General features: G+C 43.9%; 1 protein-coding gene across 1 annotated transcript in view; it reads left to right on the top strand.

The window, feature by feature from the left end:
* LOC102877002 (chromosome unknown open reading frame, human C1orf131) overlaps window positions 1–23,037 on the top strand; it is a 28,319-nt gene that overhangs the window by 3,509 nt on the left and 1,773 nt on the right. Inside the window, exons 2-6 of the mRNA XM_006902890.1 lie at window positions 1,690–2,030; window positions 19,454–19,510; window positions 20,902–20,997; window positions 21,200–21,292; window positions 22,700–22,714. Of these exons, the coding sequence (XP_006902952.1) occupies window positions 1,690–2,030; window positions 19,454–19,510; window positions 20,902–20,997; window positions 21,200–21,292; window positions 22,700–22,714 (602 nt within the window). The remainder of the gene's footprint in view (window positions 1–1,689; window positions 2,031–19,453; window positions 19,511–20,901; window positions 20,998–21,199; window positions 21,293–22,699; window positions 22,715–23,037) is intronic.

Genomic DNA, 23,037 nt, shown 5'->3' with positions numbered 1-23,037 from the left:
GGGAAGTAAAACAGATGAACATTAGTCAACAAGAAGAAGGTTCCACATGGAGTGTTAGCTATAAGTTGGTTCCAGAAGTGACTTTTGAAGTTTTTAGGGAACAAACATACTTCTTAAATTTATAGCATCATATTTCAATAGTTCCTATTTTCGAACAGTTGCTCAAAATTCTAAGTTCGTATAAATGTGATGGATAATACTTAAGCTTGAAAATAGTAATAATTTACCATATGCCAAAGGAGTGTAACTTACCAGGAATTGCACTGCTAATCCAAAGGCGATTTGAGTCTGTCATCTGCTGCAAGGGAGAGGCATTCTCATCCTGCACAGTTTATAGCCTCTGAAAACTGACAGCTAAGAGTCAGTTCTCACTGAAAAGCAGTAAGTGATTTGAGACTTGCTTTTCCAAGTGAAGAGTACTGAATTTCTCACTGACCGCCAAAAGAACAAGCAAATTAGTCTTGGAGGAAGTTCAGCCAGGATGCTCCTTAGAGGCAAAGATGGGGAAACTTCACAAACTTTGAATATGTTCTCAAAAGGTACCAGGCCTTGGGAAAAGAGGTCCTACTGGGAAAGGTGGAGTGTGGATGAAAGAGGGAAGCACCTCAAGGAGGTGGATTAGCCAGTGACTGCCACAATAGATGAAATGGTGAGCTTGTTGCAGGACAAGCAAGGTTTCACAGTCTGTTCACAGTGACTGGGTGTCCTCTTTCGACTCAGCAGCGCCTACCTTATTTGACATTGACTCATTTCCTTTTCATAACAACCCTGTGAGAGAGATTCTGTCTCTGTTCCTAAAGCCTCTTTGCTTCAAACATGTGGTTGAAGTTAAAATCTGCTGAAGATTCCTGAATTCATGGTGTGCAGCGCGGGGTCCAGACCGTGCACTTGTATTGAGTTGTACTGTGGGCAGAGCACTCCTGTGTACTTGGCAAAGCTGGTGTACAGAAGAGACTTAGTTTTTAAACTTCAGAAGTTTAAAATCCCAAAGAAAGGACCCTCTAGCAAAATCAGTGCAGTTACAGCACACAGGCTGGGGATCCCGAGGCCTGGAGCTCCCAGGGCAGGGGCCATGTCTTCTCGTTTGTTCTATTTCTAATGTCAGAGTTAGTGTTTCTTGTCTAAAGAAGTAAATACCTAAACAGTGAGCTGGTATTTCAGAGACTCTGCTGTTTTCATCCTGTAGGTTGAGGATGCCTGGAATCCTGGTCAGAACAATGCAGTAATTGTTGGAATAGGGGATTTAGAAAAGCAGCAGCATAATATTTAAAGTAAGCCAGTTCTTTGAGATTTGACTTTCTTTCATAGCAGAATGAAAAGAATAACAGTTAAACCTGCTTGTAATGTTGGAGATTTTAAAAGGAGCATTAGCTGTTGTGACAGATCTTTTTGGTACAAAGCATGAACCAGCTGGAATGACGTGTCCCCAGGACTGTTACTATCAAGCAGGGACTAAATTGATTGTGGTAATGAAGGCCAAGAACAGTAACATAATAACTGAAGGAAGGGTTGCTTTGGGTTCTGTAGTCTGTGGAAATACAGCACAGTTTGAAGGAAAACATGGGGTTGATGGTTTTATCTGTTGGGGATGTAGGGCTATGGGGTATGCATAAAAGCATTAGTATGGGTCAGCACTGGTACTGCTGGGATAGAAGCACTTACTCTTTGCTCTTGTATTTGAATTCACAGGAGAGAGGGAACATGAAACAAAGCCGAGAAGAACCAGAAAGCGCAAGGAAGGGAAGGAGAAAGGCCCGAGATCCATAGCAGCCCCAGCAGAGGATCCAGCTCCTCCGCCTAGCTTTCGTGTAAGAGGGCAAAATAAAAGCACTTCCAGTTTCTTCAGAGAACTGCAAGAAGAACTGCACTGTGTCCCTACTGGAGTCTCCACAGACTTTCCTCCAGAACCAGAGGCCCTTGCCACAGTGTCCCCCTCACCCCACAAGAACAACAGAAAGCTCATAGAGGTGGTAGAATTTCACAGCAGACGTAAAAGAAAACTGACACCTGGGCACGACGAGAACGCAGAGGTAATGTGGTGGTTTGTTTCTGTGATATTGGGGTGTTGGATGCATGACTCATACTCCACCTGGCCACTCTCATATAGGAATACTCTCTAGAAGATTCCTGGACTAAACAGTTGTACTTGGTTTCTTAGAGGAAAAGGATAGGCAGCAAAATCTGCCAAAGGAAGAAGGAGGTGAAGCCTAGAGGAGACCAGCCTCGCTTTCCACCACGTAGAGTCGCAGAGCTTGTGCTTAATTACCGCAGAAGCAATGTGACGACACAGAGGTGCTTTTACCTGTGAATGGGCTCTTGGGCCTGAATATAGGAATTTTTGAGGATCAGTCACATAACTTTTTGCTTTGACTGTCACCAATTTGTTAGATGTTATTGAGTCTACACGTAGCAACCCTGTAAACAACAGATATACCCTAGCCCTATCCTCTACCACCTTCGTAATCCTTGTTGTGCTTAATGCACATTCTTCTGTCATTGTCCAGCTTTCAGATCAATGGGAAATCGTTGAGAATACCATGGCTTGGATTTGGCTTTCTAAATTGACACCCTTGCTCTTGAGCACTTACTTTGGAGAAGCCCTTGAGATCAGATTTCCCCAGTGCAACATCTTTTGGCTTCTTGACTGCTACTCCCATGGGTGGTGGTTGTACTTTGAATGGTGCTGGAGAAAATTCAAGCATTCATTATTATTTCTAGCATTCCCACCCTGCTAGCCACTGTTCTAGACTTGGAGGAGAAAGTAGTGAACAAAATACCTCAGCCATGTGCAATTTCTGATGAGAAGACAGTTTGATTTCTTTGAAGACAAGTTAGGTATGGATGCTCAGTCTTTCTACATGGGTTACACTCTGTCATCATCAGGATCACTGCTGAAATCCAGATACTCCGTTTTACCCTCCTGTCCTGCCTAGCACATCATTTGAGAAGCTGGACTGTATGAGGAAGAATGTGACAACAGGACTGGAAAATGCCTTCATTATGCAAATGATACAACTTTGCTTAGAGAAATCGAAGAGAATTTGAAGAACTTAATGCAGAACATCAAAGACTACAGCTTTCAGTGCTGGTAAAATCATCTTATCAAGGAATTCTTCACAATGCTAAGGAGCAAATGTGTCAGTTTAAAGTCTGAGGTGTACCTTACCCAAGCCATGGTATTTTCCATTGCCCCTTTGCATCTGAAAGTTGGATGATAGATGACAGAAGGATGACAGAAGAAGAGTGCTGACTGTCCGATCCTGTGGACTGCAAATGGCCAACAAGTCTGTCTTGTTCCTGTCAGTGCTCTTTACACACGAGGATTTCAGAGGCAGTTAATCGCAGGAGAGATTACTCATCCTTCTTCTGTGGAGCAGCTGGTGGATTCCAACTGTGCTCCTTCAGGATTACAGCACAGCCTCTTACCACTAGGCCACCAGAGCTCCCATAAGCCTACACCAGTACTTCCATGGTGTCATGAGGTAGGAAAGATGAGGTGTGCTGCTTGGAGAACTGGACTGACGGAGTAGATAGCCACCCCTCCTTGGTTTCCTGCAGCTGTCTTGGACTTCGGTTTCTTCTTACACTCACTTACCTTCCTGTTTCTGAAATGGAATCTTTTCTTCCTGATAGAGAAGATGGGAATTGCACAGAATGGCTCTGCATTCCATGTCTTTTCAGTGAACCCCTGCAGCGAGCTGGCAGCCGTCCTCTTCCTGCCCTGAACGAGCTTTCAAAAGCCTGCCCACCTTGCTCCGAGTTGTAACTTATTGACCTTGTGTCAGCATAATTTTTTTTCCATTGTCTTGGATGCTCTGCGTTTCCTTCTGTTTTTACTTTAAATGTCGAAATGTGTGTCTAGTAGAAGAAACACAACATGCTCATGTTAAAAAACCAAAACTGGCGAGCTCTGGTGGCCTAGTGGCAGGAAACTGCACTGCAATCCCAGAGGTGCGTGGTTCAAATCCACCAGATGCTCTGCTGAAGAAGGAGGGACAATCGCCTCCTGTACCAGTCAGATCCAGTTTGACGGTACACACATTAAAAAAAAAAAAAAACAAAAAAAACTACACACCCATAAATCCTTGAAAAGATTTTAGAAGTACAACGATGATGTTGCAGCATGTGAAGAAATGCCAGTTACTGTAATACTTATTGTTAAGATATATTCTGGATCTAGAGAATGCCAGATAAAAGAATATGAAGCCGGTTGGGGTTGCTTATTTTTGCCTAGACTTTTAGGCTTGTGCTGTCAGTACCATGGTTAAGTTGCATTCACTAAAGTAGGTTCTTATGCCATGACATGGGAACTGAGCCACAGTTTATGTAGCTAGCTTATTGTCCATTCCCCATATCTACCTATCAGTAAACTGTCTGCTAGTGTCATCCCATCTGTAATCCAGTAACTATGAAAAAAGTTTGAAAGGGTTGGGTAAGAGATCCTTCTCTCTGCAAATAATTACTTGTTGCCATCTCAGCCTACTGCCCTCAGAGAGGATACCATTTAGTGGGGGAAGCAGCAGAGATCCAAGTAATTTGACAGGACAGCATTGAATCTGACAAGTTGACATGAAGCTGGTTCTTGGGAAATGGGGCATCAAATCTACCCACTCAGCACTATTTCTGCCACTTCTCATATCAGCTATTCTTACATATTCTCTGTCTGATTTGATAACTTAGTGCATTCATCACAGAGAACTCCTGGAAACACTGTTACTACAATAATCTATAAAAGAGTCAAACTCAGGGACCCACTGGAGACACCTGCCCTTGGGTTAGTAGTGAAACACCTTGTGGACAGTGCCACCACTGGTCCCTGTAGACGTTAATAATAGAGCAAAATATTAGCAGACAAGTGTCTGGGGTTCCCCGAACTTCAGCACCTCCAGGAAACTGCTTGCCTTTCTAAGGATAGAAGTTCGCTTTAAAAAACAAACCAAAAAACATGCTTTAGGTGAAAGTTTACGTAGATATGTTTCCCCTGAAATGATTCACACATTAAGTTCTATGAAGTTCTGTCACCACCACCACCCCCATCCTGCTCTCCTGTTCACCTTTTATGGGGTTTCTCTGCCTCTTTTTGCTGCTTTATCTTTGCATGTGGGCAGATTGAGCATCCTTGTCCTGTGACTGGTCCAAAGAGCACAGCTAAATGGATGTTAACTCTCCCTTCTGGGCGTGTCTGTCTGACAGAACAGTGATCTAGCTAAATGGGTATTAACTCTCCCTTCTGGGCGTGTCTGTCTGACAGAACAGTGATCTTTGGGAGTGCCTCAGTCCACTTAGAAGAGGGCCTAAGAGCTGTAGGCTCAGTCCCTCTGGTCTCTATCAGGCCAGGAAGTCTAGTCTTTTGTGAGTCTCCATTTTTCTCTTCTAACAGGGACCTTCTTTTCGTGTTTGTGGTAGGAATGGTCAGCAGTGGGACCTGGGCACAATCAGCTCTGGTCACAGGCTGGTGGAGACAGTGGTTCATTTGGGCCATTCACCTATAGGACTCATTGCTTTCTTAACTCCCCTTCGCTCAAGTTGGAAAGAGACTGATAGTCTTTTTCTTTAGTGGATGCTTATAACTTTTTTAAGACCTACATGCTTGTCTTCTCGGTAGAACATGCATTGTGCTTTATGAACCATGCTGGAGAAACTTGCTGGCTAGCAAACACCCCATGCTGCCCTTGAGTGAACTTGGCTGCTGGCTCTTCTGTGTGCAGGTTCTTTAGCCTTTATGCTCTGCTGTTGTTATTGACATCCTCTCATCCCTGCTTGTCTGATTCACTGAATCTGGGATGAATAGTCCAGGGCCCTGGAGTCCAAAGAATGCACTGCTCCTGCTCTGGCTCTCTGACTGGGGGACCCGTTTGAGCCTCTGAGTTCTTTGGGTTTTTAATCAGTCAGCCCAGTCAGGCTGCCCTGCCAGTCTTGATAAAGTTAGCCAGGGCTCCATGCCAGGACCGAGGGGACAGAACTTCACACAATGCAATTAACAACTAAAAGGATTTTCTGGTTCTCTGAAGAAAGATTGTGAAGGAGTTGGTGGAGCCCATGTGTGTTGTCCATGGGAGGTGCATGTGCACTGAACCTTTACTGAAGGGGCTAGTGGCACGAAGAACCTGGTGATACAGTGGTGCAGAGTTCACCTGCCAATCAAAACTTCATCCAGTGGCTCCAAAGGGAGGAGACCAGCAGTTGGCCCCCACAAACCTTCCAGCCAGAAAGTCCTATGGGTCAGACCTCCCGTCTTAGGGTATCCTGCTGTCATTCCAGCCGGGAAGCCCTGTGGGTCAGATCTGTCCCAGGGACTCATGCTGTCATTCCAGGCAGGAAGCCTTGTGGGTCAGATCTGTTGTCCTGGAGGGTCATGCTGTCTGTTCCAGCTGAGAAGCCCTGTGGGTCAGACCTGCTGTCCTAGAGGGGCATGCTCTCAGTTGACACAACAGCCATGCCATAGGGTGAGGAAGAATGGGCTAGCAGAGAGAAAACAGCCTGTACAAGCAGAAAGCTTACTGTACTCAGAGAGCTCCAGGAAACTGATATGAGTGGGAACCTGGACAGGGGCAAGCTGTGGCCCAATAGGCAGTGGTAAGGCATTTGGATTTTAATGAATTGAAAACCCCCAAAGAACTTTCAGTGGGGATTAATGGTGATTTAGGTGTTAAAAAGATCACTCCCACCGGGATTAATGGTGATTTAGGTGTTAAAAAGATCACTCCCACCCCTGAGTGGTGGGAAGCCTCTGAATTTGGGGTGCACCAAGATTAGGGTTTCTTGCCTTGAGTCAGGAACGGATTGGGATGGCCTAGACTTGGGATTTAAGGAATGAATGAGGGTTCTTGAATGGGTGTAGGATAGCCTGTGCACATTAAGAATATGTGTATGATTACATTTCATATGCATAAGAACGTATACATGACGACGTCCTATGCGGATAAGAACGTATGACAGTATTCCAGTAGGAACATATGTGTGCTATGTCCCATGAGCATGAGAACATACATGCGACAGCTTCCTGGGAGATTGAGAACATACTGATGACCATGTCCTATGTGGATGAAGTGAGCTCTGGTGGCCTAGTGGCAAGAAGGTCCACTGCAGTCCCGAAGGCATGCAATTCAAGGTCACCAGCTGCTGTGTGGGGAAAGGGTGGGCAGCCTCTTCCCCTGTGATTAACTGCCTCTGAGAACCTGCCATAGGGTCACCTGTGGGTTGGTTCTGACTCTGTGTGCACAAGAAGAAACATGTAAATGAGAACATATGAAAGGCATCAGCCTGAGAGGATGAGAACATGTGTGAACACATCCCATGTGCATAAGAGCTTAAGTGTGACAATATCCCGTAAGGATGAGAACATACATATGACCATGTCCTGCATAGATAAGAACATACTGGTGACTGCATCCCATGAGGGTGGGAACATAACATGTGACAGCATCCTGTGCGAATAAGAACATACACACAGGGAACTCTGGTGGCCTAGTGGCAAGAAGCTGTGCTTCAACTCGAAGGTGCATGGTTCAAATCCACCACTTGCTCTGCTGGAGAAGAGGGGACAGTCTCCTCCTGTGTCAGTCAGATCTGACTCAATGGTACACAACAAGGGGGGAAAAAAACCCAAAACCCCACAACAACAGAAATACAACAGTGTCCTATGCAGATAAAAACATACATGTGACAGCATCCTGTGCAGATAAGAACGTATGCTTGATGGCATCCTGTTAGGGTGGGAACATGCCTGTGACAGTGTACTGTGAGGGTGGGAAGATGTCTGTGATGGTGTCCCATGAGGGTGGGAATATATGCATGACAATGTCCCATATATACAAGAATATAAACAGGGATGTATCCTGTTTGGATCAGAATACACGTAAAATATGTGCATGACTGTGTTCCATGTGATTAAGAATATAAATATGACCATGTCCCGTGTGGATCAGATTACATAGAGAACATACACATGACTGTCCCATATGAATAAGAACATAACTATGACCATGTGCCATGTAGATCAGAATAGACATACAAAAATTCGTGACTACGCTCTGGGTGGAAAAAAAAATAGAAGTATGAATGTGTCCCGTGTGGCTCAAACTATTCATGGAGTATATGCATGGCTGTGTTCCGTGTGGGTAAGAATATAAGTGTGACTGTGTCCTGTGTGATTAGAATACTTGTAGATTAAGAATATTGGTATGTTTCAGTCTCTTGCAGGTAAGAATGTACATATGACAGTCCTGTGTACCTAAGAATGTATGTATGACTCTGTAAGAATATAAGTATGGCCTTTAGGGATAATGTTACCTTTACTCTGAGCATTAGTTCATCTTAACATCAACTATCCCTGCCTCTTGAACCTTCATCTATTTCTTGACCTCCAGATAAAAACGAGATAAAGAAAATATGGTAAAAAATAATAGAAGGTTGTTGTTAGATTGAGTCTTTGATGACAGTGTTTAAAGAACTTAGCTCTTGCCTTAGTTCTCTGGTGATGCCTTTAACAAACACATGGTTTCTTAACATTTAAGAGGCTACAAGTCCAAATGGCAGGTGCTAGCACTGGGGGTGTAGGAAGCTGTGGTGACATTACATAAGGAGTTGTTCTGTTAACCCAAAGGCAAGCAGATAAATCTAGCTGCTGATCAGGAGAAAGACAGGCAGTGTCCTGTGTGATTCCCAGCTCTTAAAACCTGCTGGAAGTTGAGCTATGAATTGATGGCATGTAACAATAGCTCTTCTGGGAGGCCTGTGCTCTGCCGGTTCTGAAGGATGCTCCTGGCTTCCTTTAGCATCTGTAGGCCCAGGGCTCCTTGGAAACCACTGTGTGTCTTGGCCCTCTGGAGCTTCCTAGCGCAGGCCTCTGTCTAGGGGACACGGTGCTCCTACCACTGTTTTCTTAGTTGTATTGCGGTCCAGCTCTAGCAAGCGTGCATGTGGATGGATAGACACACATATTCACGTCTCTACCTTTTTGTCTTTAGATAAAACTGTAAAACTGGTTCATCAGATCATGGGGATCCTTACATATTCAGTATGCCATTATGTACGTGCTTTTTTTTTTGTGGGTGGAAGGATTCCATTCATTCCCTGATAGATACTAACAAAAAGTTTGACTACTAACTAAAAGATTGTGGTTGCTTTCCTGGAGAAAAACGTGATAGTCAGTTTCCATAAAAATTTACAGGCTTCAAAACCCTATCGAGGGAGCTCTGGTGACCTACTGGCAAGAAGCTACATTGCAGTTCCAAAAGAATGCAGTTCGAATCCACCAGCTGTTCATTGGGAGGACGACAGGCATTATCCTCCTGTGCAATTAAACTGTGTCTGAAAACCCATTGGAGTACCAACTATGGGTCACTTCCCACTCAGAGGCACACAACAATAAACCATGTAGGGCAGTGGTGCTCAATCCTGTAGGGTCACTGTGAGTCTTAATTGACTTAGTGGCCATGAAGAAAGTAGAGTCAGGTTCTCTGGATTAGAGGAGTTCTGGGGTTCTGTTAGAGGTTCTGGGTTTGGATAGAGGATCTGGGGTTCTGTTAGAGATTCTGGGTTTGGTTAGAGGATCTGGGGTTCTTTTAGAGGTTCTGAGTTCTGTGGGAGGATCTGGGGTTCGGATTGAGGATCTGGGTTCTGTTAGACGAGCTGTGGTTCTTTTGAGGTTCTGGGTGTTACTAGAGGATTTGGGTTTTGACAGAGGATCTAGGGTTCTGTTGGGGGACCTGGGGTTCTCTTGAAGGTTCTGGGTTCTGTTCTATTCTGGGGTTCAGAGGTTCTGTTGGAGAATATTGGGTTTTGTTGAATGGGGTTCTGTTTTAGGATCTGGGGTTTTGTTACAGGATCTAGGGTTCTGTTGGAGATTCTGAGAATCTGGGTTCTGTTAGAGGATCTGAAGTTCTATTGAATAATCTGTGGTTTTGTGAGAGGTTCTGAGTTCTATAAGAAGATCTAGGGTTCTGTTGGAGAATCTTGGGTTCTGATTGAGGATCTAGGATTCTGTTAGAGGTTCTGGGGTTCTCTTGAAGATTAGGGGTTCTGTTAGAGGTTTTGGGGTTCTTTTGGAGGATTTGGAGTTCTGATTAAGGATCTGGAGTTCTCTTTGAGGTTCTGAGTTCTGGTAGAATCTCTGGTTCTGTTGGAAGATTGGGGTTCTTTTAGAGGATTTGGGTTTCCTTTAGAGGTTTTGGGATTCTGTTTGAGGAATTGGGGTTCCTTTAGAGGTATGGAGGTTCTCCTAAAGGTTCTGGGGATCTGTTAGAGATTCTGGGTTTCTGTTAAGAGGGCCTCTGGGGTTCTGTATGCTTCTACTGAGTCACTCAACTAATTGTCAAGAACAAATACTTAGCAAATAGTTATCAGATGCTTGTTAAGAGTGCTGATAATTTGTAGTTGTTAATATTTATACCTTGCTTCTTTCCAAATACTGACATCCAGCAGGCCAACAGGGACAAGAGGGAGGACCCTGGGAACCCAAGGTGAGGCGGGAAGAGCACTGCTACATTCAGGGGATTGCAGCTAAAGTCTTGACACAAGATGACTGTGATTTAAATGTAAAACCATCTTACTCTATAAACTTTCATCCAACTATAATAATGTTGTTGTTGTTGTTATGTGCTGTCAAATCGCTTGCAAATCATACCTGAAACCTGATCTATCCTGTGCCGACTTTACTGTCTGTATCTGACACACCCACCCTTATCACCCCAGTCACTGAATCAGTCCATCTCATCAACGGTCTTCCTCTCCTCCACCCTCCCAAGCATGACATCTCTTTCTAAGGACTGATCCCTCCTTACAACATGTCCAAAGTATGTCAGGCAAAGCTTCAGAATCCTTGCTTCCAAAGAGTAGCCTGGTTTTACCCTCTACGATGGACCTGTTTGTTCTTCTAGCAGTCCATGGTATATTCAATACTCTTCTCCAGCACCACAACTCGAAGGCATCAATTCTCTATTATCCCTAGTCATTGTCCAGCTCTCTGACTCATAGCAAGCAATTGCAAAGACTATGGCCTGGATCAGGCGCACCTTAGATGAAGAAGAATGGGAATCCCAGAGCATTTGATTGTGTTGTGTGAAACCTATACTTGGACCTGGAGGCAGTTGTCAGAACAGAACAAGGGAACATTGCATGGTGTACAACAGGGATGTGTCCTATCTCCATACCTTTTCAGTCTATATGCAGAAAAGATCATCTGGGAAGCTGGGCTATGTGAGGAGAATTGTTACGTCAGGATTGGAGGAAGACTCATCAACAACCCGCATTATGCAGATGACACCTCTGCTTGCTAGGACCTAAAGTGCTTGCTGTAGAAGGTCAAGAACTGTAGCCATCAATATGGATTGAAGCTCAACATTAAGAAAACAAAGATTCTGTCCAGTAGGCTGACTGGCAGCATCATGATAGAGGTCAAGAGATTGAGATTGGTAACAGCTTCAGTTTGCTTGGCTCCACAATCAACACTTTTGGTATCAGCAACCAGGAATTAAAAGATGGATTACCATGGGAAAGTCTGCTGTCAGGGATCTCTCTAGAATACTGAAGAAAAACCATAATGTATTTTTTTTTAAATATCATTATCTCAATCTCCCATATCTTCTTGTCTTCAAGAGCTTGAAGACCTTCAGGAGATTTAAGACACAAGAGTAACTTGCCTTGAGTTACACAAAACCCCCACAACATGTGTCTGCAGTTCCAGAATTTCAGATGCCCTGGAAAGCAAACGTTTTGAGCTTTTTGGGGTTTTGTTGTTTTATTTTGGAGCAAATTTGTTTGATAGCAAAACGAACTGTACAACGCTTTTAAAAAATTATTTTCATTCATCCTGTTTGGCATGACTGTTTATAGATGTTGCAGAGGAAATACTAATGGTCTTAATTAGGTGTTAGGGAGCTGTGGTAGCCTGGTCTGTAGGGGTACACTGCTAACACAGAGACTGCATGCACCTCTGACAGTTCTAATCCACCAAAGGCTTTGAAGGAGAAAGATGGGAAATTTCCCATGTGGTGTACAGCCTCCAAAAACCTGCTGGAGGGTCACCTCTGGGTCAGTTCCCATTCAATAGCGGTGAGATTCTTTCTAAATTACTTCTTGCTACTTTGGAAATGTATGTGTGATAGGAGCAAAGGCAGTATGGAGACAGCAGAGTCTGACCCCGACTAACTCCACAAGGGGAACTGCCTCCAGCAATAGCATCCATAACACCAAACCAGTTCCCATGAGGTTGGAAATGTCCCTCACACTTCAGTACCTTCTTCTTGTTGTTAGGTGCCACTGAGTTGAGTACAACCCATAGTGACCATTTGAACAACAGATCTGAATCCTGTCCTGTCCTCACTTTCTGACACTCTCAAGCCCATTGCAGCAGTGACCACACAGACTTCACAAAACTATACTCATGGTTAAGAGGCTTATTAGGAAAGTCAACAGGCTACAACTCCATTAACAGCAATATATAATCCTTTGATCCAGAGAACTTTTCAGTTAACAACAAGATCACAATCCCTGGGGCAGGAATCTCTGACCCTAAAGGATGCATGCTTCATTCTCTACCTCCTCTTCTTCTGATGGAGAGATTCCTAATATTCTGTTGCTTAATCTGCTCAATTTAATGGCAAGACTACTGTTTCCCCTTGTGGATACACTTAACATGTCCTATTTGCATGAGGAAGAAATGGCTCACAGAGCTGTTGACAACGTAAAGGGGCTGGGTGTTTGCCGGACAGGCAGAATTGAGGCAGCTGCATCAGATTAAAAGTGTTGTCCTAGTCAAGTGGAAAGAGAGCAGTGGCATGCACAGCCAAAAGCAGTGGTCTCAGGCAGCCAGAGTAAGCAGTAGACCTGCACTTATTGGAGCAGTATATAAGTACGTAGTGTTCTGTATTTACTTTATAAAACATAAAGGCTGCTGAATCTTGAAATTAAGATCGGGCACTAAGAGTTCCAGTGAAAGGATGTGGATTTGAAATGAGTGTCACACTTGGTTTCACTTGCCAGACTTCGTGGTAGGTCTGGCTGTGTGCTTCCATGCACTGCAGAGTGACACAGGATGAGGATCTCTGTCCCTGGAGTCGCTCAGGTGCACTGACTGCAAGGCAGCTGTCATTGGATGTGCGCCCTCCTACACCACTGCTTTTTGGCTCACTCACTAGGTACTTGTGTGCTTGCTTGTTGCTGCGTGGTCTGGCTCACTCCATGCTATTCTGCCCTCCAGGATTACCCTTGACCATTTCCACAGTTCTGTCTGAAGGAGGGAGCATAATCTCTTAAGGTGTAGATTACCTTTGTAATCTCACCAGAAAGAGCTGTATTCAAATAGAAAATACCTCTTTATTGGACAAATGTGAGAATGTACAGTTAGTGGGTGGAGAAAAACCGAAGAGTGAGGAAGAAGATCTGTCTGTTCATAAAGGAGTTCATTGTGTCTGGTGGATGTCTGGTGTGCTGCCCACTGTCACTACCTCTCTACCTGACTCTCTACAGCTTATCTTTTTCTGTAGCTGCTTTCTTTGCTGTTAACAGACACAATTTCCCAAAGCTCCAGGTGTCAGTCACCTGTGTGTGTGACAGTGTAGTCAGGATCAGGGAGGCTGCAGGCTTATAACAAACAAGCCCCACATCTCATTTGATCAAGGAGCCTTAGGGTTGCACAAATAGGCCCACCTGGAAATGCCATGACATAAAGACTGGTGATCTTTCAGGATGCATCCTGGTACCCCAGGGAGTTCTCTGCAGTGATGGGTCACCAGCAGCTGGGATTCACTTCATGGTAACTGGTTTAGTGGTTTAGTTTCTCAGAGATTTTAAAAATCAGTAGTGACTTTTCCCCCCACATAGCACATGTCAGTCAAGGCTTGGTATGGGGAGCACTCCAGCCATTCACCTAGCTGGGATTCAGGAGGGTAGGAGCCCTGCTTTGGTGAGGCCCTAGCTACTTGGTGAAGGAAGTGAGGTTGAAAAATGACTCTGAAAGTTTCCATGTCCTCAGTTCACATTTCTCTAGCGGTAAAGCCCATGTTCGTACCTGACTTCATGCAGACCAAGGAAAGGCAGTTCTCTGTGACTAGAAGTAGAGAAGTACCTGTTGTTGCCCCAGGAAGCAGAGACCCTCCCACAATGGAAACAAGGATCAGAAAAAAGGGCACCATGATGGTTTCTGAAGGAGGATATGCATAATCAGTAGCTATTCAAGTAATCCTAAAGCTGTGAATAAGATAAAGCCTAGTGGTGGCTCATGCTGGTAGGCTCAGTGCCTATAAAATAATTAACCACTTTTTTCCTAAATATATATGTTTGTTACAAACAAGGGAGCTCTCTCTTGTGGCCTAGTGGGTAAGGAGGTACACTTCCAGTTCAAAGGCAGGTGTTCCAATCTACCAGCTTCTCTATGGGAGAAAGACAGGCACTCTTCTCCCACGTGATTTATAGTCAGCTATGAGTTGGTGCCCACTGGACCACTGTGACTTTGAGTTTTATTATAAACAAGGGTCCAGACCTGAAGTAAGTTCTCAGAAACTCTCAAGAGATAGAAAACTAAGACGTGTGATGAAATGTTGAGAGGGGTGGAAAAGCTGACGCTTGCTGTAAGCAGCCCTAAGCCCAGATTCACCCCCAGATCAGGAGGGAAGCTTGAGTTCAGGGATCTGGTGTAGGCAGGCACTGCTCTCCTCTGTGGGCCTGGGTATCACCCTCGTAGGAACTGTCACATACTTATCAAGAATATCACCAGGCTGAGGTGGTCCATTTGTAAGCTGATCTATCCATCAATCAGCCTAGAACATGTTACCTGTCCAGCCTTGTTAGCAGTATCGTGTTTGAAAGATTCCTCCAGTTCAGGGAGATGAGTCATTTCTTCATTGGTCAGGTAAGGTAGGAGTGAAGAAAGGAGAATTAATGTCAGAAGTAAATGTTTAAAGGAATTTTTGTGATTTGTGAACTACAAGTTTTTTTATGTTATGATAAATAGAAAATGAACCCTTTATCATTTGGATGTTTTTACACACTTAATTCAGTTTTCCTCATAGGTGGTTAAGAGATGGAGATAGGACACATCCCTGGTGTACACCCATCCCAATTTTGAACCATGCAGTGTTTTCCTTGCTCCGTTCTGACAACAGCCTCTTGGTCCAAGTATAGGTTTCACATAGTACAATCAAGTGTTCTGGGATTCCCATTCTTCTCAGAGTCAGCCACAGTTTGTTGTGATCCACACAGTCAAATGCTTCTGCATAATCAATGAAACACAGATAGACATTCCTCTGGTACTCTCTGCTTTCAGCCAAGATCCATCTAACACTAACTATAATATCCCTAGTGCCATGGCCTCTTCTAAATTCACTTCAGGCAGTTCTCTGTTGATGTGCTGTTCTCGTTTTTGGATAATCTTCAGCAGAATCTTGCTTGCATGTGATATAAATGATACTGTTCAATAATTTCCACACTCTGTCAGATCACCATTCTTTGGAATGGGAACAAATACAGATCTTTTCCAGTCAGTAGGCCAGGTGGTTGTCCTCCAGATTGCTTGGTGAGCACATCTAGGGCAGCATCTGTTGAAGTAAGTCAATCAGTATGCCATCAATTCCTGGGGCCTTGTTTTTTGCCAGTTCTTCCAGAGCAGCTTGAACTTCCTCCTTCATCACCACAGGCTCTTGCTCATATGTTGTTTCATGAAATTCTTCTGTGTCCATCAATTCTTTTTGGTACAGTGATTCTGTATACTCTTTCCATCTTCTTTTAATGCTTCCTGCATCATTTAATATTCTGCCCAAAGCACTCTTAAGTATTGCAACTCGAGGTTTGAATTTGTTCTTCAGTTCCTTGAGCTCCTGCTCTGTCTTTGTAATGACCTTTGGCACTCTTCCTGGATGATACCCTTGATATCTTCCCATAACTCATCTGGTCATTTGGTCTTTGCTCATTGGTTTTCAGGGCCTCAAACCTGTTCCTGAAATGGTTTTGAAATACAAGTGCAATAGACTCAAGGTCAAATTTTGGTTCCTGTAGACTTGATTTAATTTTTCTCAGCTTCAGCTTGAACTTGAATATGTCTAATAGGTGGTCTGTTCCACAGTCAGCACTTGGCCTAGTTTTCATAGCTGATAATGAGCTTCTCCAGCAATTCTTTCCGCAGATGTAATCTTTCTGATTCCTGTACATACCAGCAGGTGAAATCCATGTGTATAGCCTGTGTTTGTGTTTCTTATAAGAAGTGTGGCATCAAGATTGGGGGTAGACACATCAATAGTCTGCATTATGCAGGTGGCACAACCCTCTTGCTGAAACTGAGAAGGACCTGAAGCGCTTGCTGCAGAAGGTCCAAGACTACAGCCTTCAAGATGGATTGAAGCTCAACAACAAGAAAACAAAGATTCTCACCACTGGGCCGATTGGCAGCGTCATGATGGATGATGAAGAGACTGCGATCATTGACAGCTTCTGTTTGCTTGGCTTTATAGTCAATACTCTTGGTACCAGCAGCCAGGAAATTAAAAGACTCATTGCATTGTGAAAGTCTGCTGTCAGAGCCTCTCCAAGGTACTGAAAAGCAATGATATCAGTCTGGAGACTAAGGGGTGCCTGATCCAGGCCATGGTCTTTGCCATTACTTGCTGTGCATCAGAGAGCTGGACAATGACTAGGGATGATAGGGGAGTTGATGCCTTTGAGCTTTGGTACTGGGGAAGAGTATTACATATATCATGGACAGCTAGGAGAACAAGCAAGTTCATCCTGGAGAAGGTGAAGCCAGGCTGCTCATTGGAGGCAAGGATTCTGAAGCTCTGTCTGACATACTATAGACATGTTGTAAGGCGGGATCAATTCTTGGAGAAGGACGTCATGCTTGGGAGGGTGGAGGGACAGCTCAAGAGAGAAAAACCCTTGATGAGATGGATTGATTCAGTACTGGGGTAATGGAGATGGGCGTGTTGGAGACAGTAAGATTGGCAAGTGATTCAGGGTTTAGGGCTGTTGTGCATAGGGTTGGTATGAGTCACAGGCAACTTGACGGCACATAACAACAATAACAATTGGGTAAGAAAGACATTCCCAGACAGAGTTGTCTTTATGATCTTAATTGGGATGTTTACTTCTTAATCCTGGTGAAGAATAATAAAGAAAAGGAAAAAGCTTAATGAAGGTGAAGAAGAGTTCCTGCATCAGATGAGAAACGCATTGTTGTATTTAACAGCCCACAGCCAGCTATATGCCCGGATCACGGGTCCACACCTGAGACTGTGTGCTGGCTTCTGTGCCACAAGCTCGACTGTCCTCATGGCTACATGTCACTGAGAGCTACAGTGACCCCTGCTTCCCGCTCCTGTTGCTGGTCAGTCAGCCAGTCTGTAATAGGAGCAATGATGCCATGGTGAAGGCCTGTCTGACTTCTGCCCACTTCATAAAGGGGAATTTTCCCCATCAGTAACACTCCATAGTACCATACAAATAGCTACATGGTCAGACGTGCCACCCCACATCCTCCTGCATCTATTTCCACCAGTCATTGGGTCCAGTGTTTATTGCAACTTGACTCAAAGACTTTACTCACAATTGTGGAGTTTATAAGGAAAATAGGTTCGAGAGTGGGGAAGGCAAAGAAATCACACAAGTCCAGGTTTAGGCCAGCAGTCCTAAGCCAGAGTAACAGCAAGACACAATTTCTAAATTAGTTCAGACAGCTACTCAGTCTTCAAGTCAGAGTCTATATTGAATTCAGCAACACAGATAAACCTCTGGTTTGCTTATTCGTCCATCAAGATTTACCTCAGAGCAGTTACAAGTCAGCTTTTCTATCAATCCCACAAGCAAAACCTTGTGATTCCATCTCCAGGGTTCCTCTGTTATACCTTGCCACAGTCTCTTCATAGCAATGCCACAGTATCTTACAGTATCTTCACCCTCTCTCCACCACCGATTCTCACAGTGTGGAAAGTGCTCTCTTACGTTGGTCCCACAGCTATTGATGATTTGCAAGACCATTTGTCCACAGTTAGGATAGCTGAAAACCATACCTTCAGTAGGAGCTCACATAATGGATAGAAAAAAACCATTTTCACGGTTTCTGCCACCATAGCAGGAGTGGAATGTCCAGGAGGTCAGCTACACAGCTTCCAATAGAAGGGTGGGCAGTTAAAGCCATCAGAGGGGCTGCAAGAGAAAAAACACATCAAGCTACTTAAAATTAACTGCCACGAACTCCACCCTGCTTGTTTGAACTCTCTGTGTTTGAGCAAGTACATTTTACAGGGAGGCAGAAGTGCCCTACATCCTACACACACAGACTCAGCACAAAAACAACTGGTTGCAGAATGAGAAGCTATAGAGTGAAGCCTGTGTCCCATCTGGGCAGTGTGGGCAGCGTCCCAGGCACAGCTGACACCACATACAGTTCCTCTCCCCTGGCAGGCAGCCTGGGACAATCCAGGCGTGGTCTCCCTTTTCCTCCACAGAGTGGGTGCCATCTCTGAACCTGCGGCTCTATGACACATAACCTGTGGGCAGCTCGGGCCTAAGTCTCTTTCTCTTGCACAGCAGACGCTTTGTCTGAAGCTGCAGTCCTGTGTCATGTGCAGGCTGCACTGAGTACTGGGCATCAGTGATGGTGTATTGCCATTGATAACTTCCCAGCTCAGCAGCCTGGCTCTGCATTCTTCTGATTGTGATTTGTAAATCTGACTGTTATGGTCCACAAGGCTTTCATTGGCTGAGTCTTTGCAGGTAGATCCCTAAACTTCATTTGTTGATCTTAGTTGTGAATCTCCATCAAAACTGCCCGGTAAATGGCAGCACCCAGGACTCCACTGACCAATGGGCTGTGGGTGTATGAGGACTGCTGGTTGGGAGGGAACCCATGTCCCCACACAGAAGACAGCTCTGTCTTGAGCCATCATTTACGTTTCCTTAAAAGCTCGAGCTGTATCCAAGTTCCTGGCTTGTCACCATAGCCAGAGGATAAGGGTGTGTATGTTTTGAAAATATTTGCTGCATCATTTCTTTCTATTACCTGTTTTCAACAAAGTCTACACTTTTGCAAGAAATTTATTAGTTATTACTGTAATGATGGATAAGAGTGAGGAAATAAGAGGATGAATCCTTAGCACATTTTCTGCCCTTGGTTCTTTCTGCCCACAGTTAACCTTTGCACCCCTCACCTCTGACTGCTGTATACATGGCGGCCCATGAGAGGCACTGCTTTCTTTTTAGTCTTTGGTTATTAGAACAGGGCAAAGTATCAATGCTTCTTAAAATACATCTCTGGTGTCCTAGCCCATAAGGAGTTGTGCACAGAGGCCATGCCATGCTGGAGGCTGGAATCCACCAGCTGTTCCATGAGTAGAAGATGAGCCGTCTGCTCCCATGCAGTTTGCAGTCTCCTGAGTACCCACTGGAGGCTCAGCTATGATTCTGCCCAACTAAACAGCCATGACTGATTGTATTGGTGATCTTTATAAATTTTTTCCCCCAGACCAAAACCAGTGTCCTTGAGAAAGATGTGGATATACAAGAATTCAACTTAGAAAAGGTATGTGCTTTAAAATTATTACAATTTTTTTTTAATACAGGGGGGTAAATTGAGTACGTTGAGATATTTAACAAATGAGGAAATGTTTAAGTAAATGATACTACCATTCACTTGATTATTTTGTATTTTTTTTAAAACCATGGTTCTGAAAACTTTGTGTCTATATTGTCTACACTATAGTGTGGTACTTTAAAAAGCAGAAATAAGTACAACAATGAATGAATGGAAATCCAAAGTCTCTGTAAATTTTCATTGAAATTAATAATAAATTTTAAAAAAGAAAGAAAAAAGATTATTAAAAAGCAGAAACATTCCTTTTGTGATTATAGTTAGGCTTTTAAAAATGCACAGAAAAAAATGGGACTACGAGGAAGCAATTCAGCTGCTAATGGTGGTTTATTGGTGGTTTTTAAAGAAAACATTTCTTAATCTCTGTAGATGTTCATTGAAATGAAAAATAAACAAACTAAATTAATAAAAAAAAACACAAAACATTTATTTTTCTGTACCATGACCGTGATTCATTAGACTGCAGAGCAGCTAAGTCAAGCAGTCTACTGGCAACCAGTAGGTCATCAGTCTTTCTCTCCAGGTTCTGAACTAAGTGAGCCAGCCATTGTAGGTCATAGACACTGAACACCTAGAATGAAAGATTGGGTAAAATAAAATCAGCAGTCATTACTGTGGCAAACCAAAATCCATGTGCATGATAAGATTATCAAAGAGCAAAACTGTAAAGATTTTCAGACATGAATAATCTTCAAAGAGAACAGTGGGACAGGTGCAATAAAAAAGCACTAATGGAAACCTAGGATGCTCTGATGGCCTAGTGGCAAGAAGCTATGCTTTAATCCCAAAGGCACACAATTCAAATCCTCCAGCTGCTTTGTGGGAGAATCATGAGCAGTCTCCTCCCATATGATTAAGTGCCTTTGAAAACCTGCTAGAGGGTCAGCTGTGAGTCGGTTCCAGCTCAACAGTATACACAACAAGCTTCTATGATAAGCCATTTCAAGGTGTGAGAAAGTCCGTTTGGAGTTGAAGTGACTGTCTTTTTGGGTCATAACTTATTTCACGGAACATTCCAAAGTCCTTTGCACTCATTTAATTCTGGTTCTATCAGTGATTTATACAGAGAGAATTCTTTGCTGCCTCCTGCCAATTAAACCTAAGAGGAGGAAGTTATGGGTTTGTGATTGCCACTTTGCAAGAGACTTTCCGCAGAACTCAGACCACCACAGCAGGGGTCTTACTCCATGTAGTCTTTGGAGACCAGAGAATACATTTGAGATTTCCTGTACAGAACATGTCTGAAATGCATTTTTCCTCCAGCTATGTCTTCTGTGAGATCATGGGGATGTCCATAGGTCAGCTTCTGTTCTGTGCCCCAGGCTCGCTTGGAAGTGCACCGGTTTGGAATCACGGGTTATGGAAAAAGAAAGGAAAGAGTTCTGGAACAGGAGCGTGCCATTATGCTGGGTGCCAGGGTAAGCAATTGGGTGTGCCTTACCCAACCTGACAGCAGTGTGGAAAGGGGCAGGTGGTAGGCAAGTGGGGTGAGTGGTTTGGTCTGCTTTAACCAGCCAGACAGCAGTGTGGAAAGGGATGGCGGTGGGCGAGTTAGGTGAGGAGCAGTGTGAAGGTCCTGCCATGAGAAGAATGATGGTCTCTGTCCCTCTCTCTCCTCAGCCTCCAAAAAACGCTTACGTTAACTACAAGGTTTTACAGGAACAAATCAAAGACAAAAAGGCAGCTAAGGAAGAAGAAAGGAGAATGGTAGGTGTACTATCCTTTTCTTTGCTGTAGTAGGGAGCAGGGGTGGCCTAGGGAATTGCACTGCTAACAGAGGCGACCACTCTCTGGAGAATGATGGGCAGTCTTCTCATTTGGAATTTACAGCCTTAGAAACCCTAGAGAGGGCTAGCTGTGAGTGGGTTCTGACTCACTGATGACAACTTTGTTTTACTATATTAAACTAGAAAAGTGGATGCATTTAACCGTGATCTGTCGAAATCTCCAAATGCCAGAGTGCAGTGGTCAGATTATCACCTCATCCGCCATGTGTAAATGAAAGGCCTGCTTTGAAATAACAGTAATGCTAATTTGGCTTTCTTTCTTCCCTCAGTTACCTTGTGTGTTTGTGTCATTTGGAACATAAAATCAGCAGCCAATGAGTCAGTTCTGACTCATCATGACACTACTTCCTGACCCCTAAGTCAGCCTCCCAGTGCTACAAATCCTTATAAGAGGAGCTTGCCCTTCTTTTTCCCACAAAACAGCTGGTGGATTCGAACCGCCAACCTTTTGGTTATATGAAGTAGTATATACGTAACTTACTGTGCCAACAGAGCAGAATAGCCCCAGGCCTGAAAATAACCACAGAGGGAATAGATGTTATTTGTCCTTCCTTTGGACATTCGACCTATCTGCTGTTGGCATTAATTGAAAGGTCTTTCACATTTTCAAAAGTGTTGCAAGGTCTCTTATATTCACATGCCCACTGGGAAGAGAAGTAAAGATAAATAATGGTATGTTAGTGGCATTTGACTTTGTGAATCTCACAAATTGTAACTAAACCCAGAAAAGAATAAGAATTCCAGAACACCTGACTGTGCTCATGCGAAATCTATACTTGGGCCAAGAAGCAGTTGTCGCACAGAGAAAGGAAACACTGCATGGTCAGCACCCTTCAGTTCACAGTAGCTCTTCAGCCAAATAGTAGGAGCCAGCCAGCATGTGTTCTTGGTCACAGAACCCCAGGGTTGAAGTCTAGGGCTTCATCTGTTATGAGCAACTGCAGCAGCCCTGGGGTTGTAGCCTTTGTGGGTGCTGGCTAGTGTTGAGGCTCTAGGAATTATTAATACTCTGACACTATCTTGATGGCTTTAGGAGACACCTCTGTGGACTGGTAAACTACTGGTTGCTAAAAAAATGATACCTTTTTTTTCAATCTATTTCATGGTAGTAGTTCATTCAGACAAAGAAATGTCTTTGACTTCTACTGGAACTTCTTTGCCACTAAGAGAGAGAGAGAGGGAGAGAAAATGAATCCTGATTATTCGGGAGGCTGGACTTTATGAGGAGGAATGGGATATCAAGATGCTCATAGAAAATGAGGAGGACCTGAAGCACTTGCTGCAGACGGTCAAAGATTGTAGTATTCTATATGGGTTGAAGCTGAACATCAAGAAGACAAAGGTTTTCCTCACTGGGCTAATTGGCAACACCGTGATAATTGGAGAAGAGATTGAGATTGTTAACAGTTTCAGTTTGCTTAGTTTCACAATCAGCATTCTTGGCACCAGCAGTCAGGAAACCAAAAGATGAATTACATTGGGAAAATCTGCTGTCAGGGACCTCTCCAAAGTGCAGAAAAACAACATTGTCAGTCTTAAGACTAAAATGCACCTGATCCAGGCCCTGGTCTTCGCATCTACTTACTTTGCTTTGGAGAGCTATGCAGTGACTATGGATGACTGAAGTAGAATTGATACCTTTGAATTGTCCTGTTGTTGTTGCTGCTGATT

Source organism: Elephantulus edwardii, unplaced genomic scaffold (assembly GCF_000299155.1).
Source record: "Elephantulus edwardii isolate Elephantulus edwardi_28Jun2011 unplaced genomic scaffold, EleEdw1.0 scaffold00466, whole genome shotgun sequence".
NCBI classification, from domain to species: Eukaryota; Metazoa; Chordata; class Mammalia; order Macroscelidea; family Macroscelididae; genus Elephantulus; species Elephantulus edwardii.
Note: the sequence above shows the minus strand (reverse complement) of the source record. Positions and strands in the feature narration are given on the sequence as shown.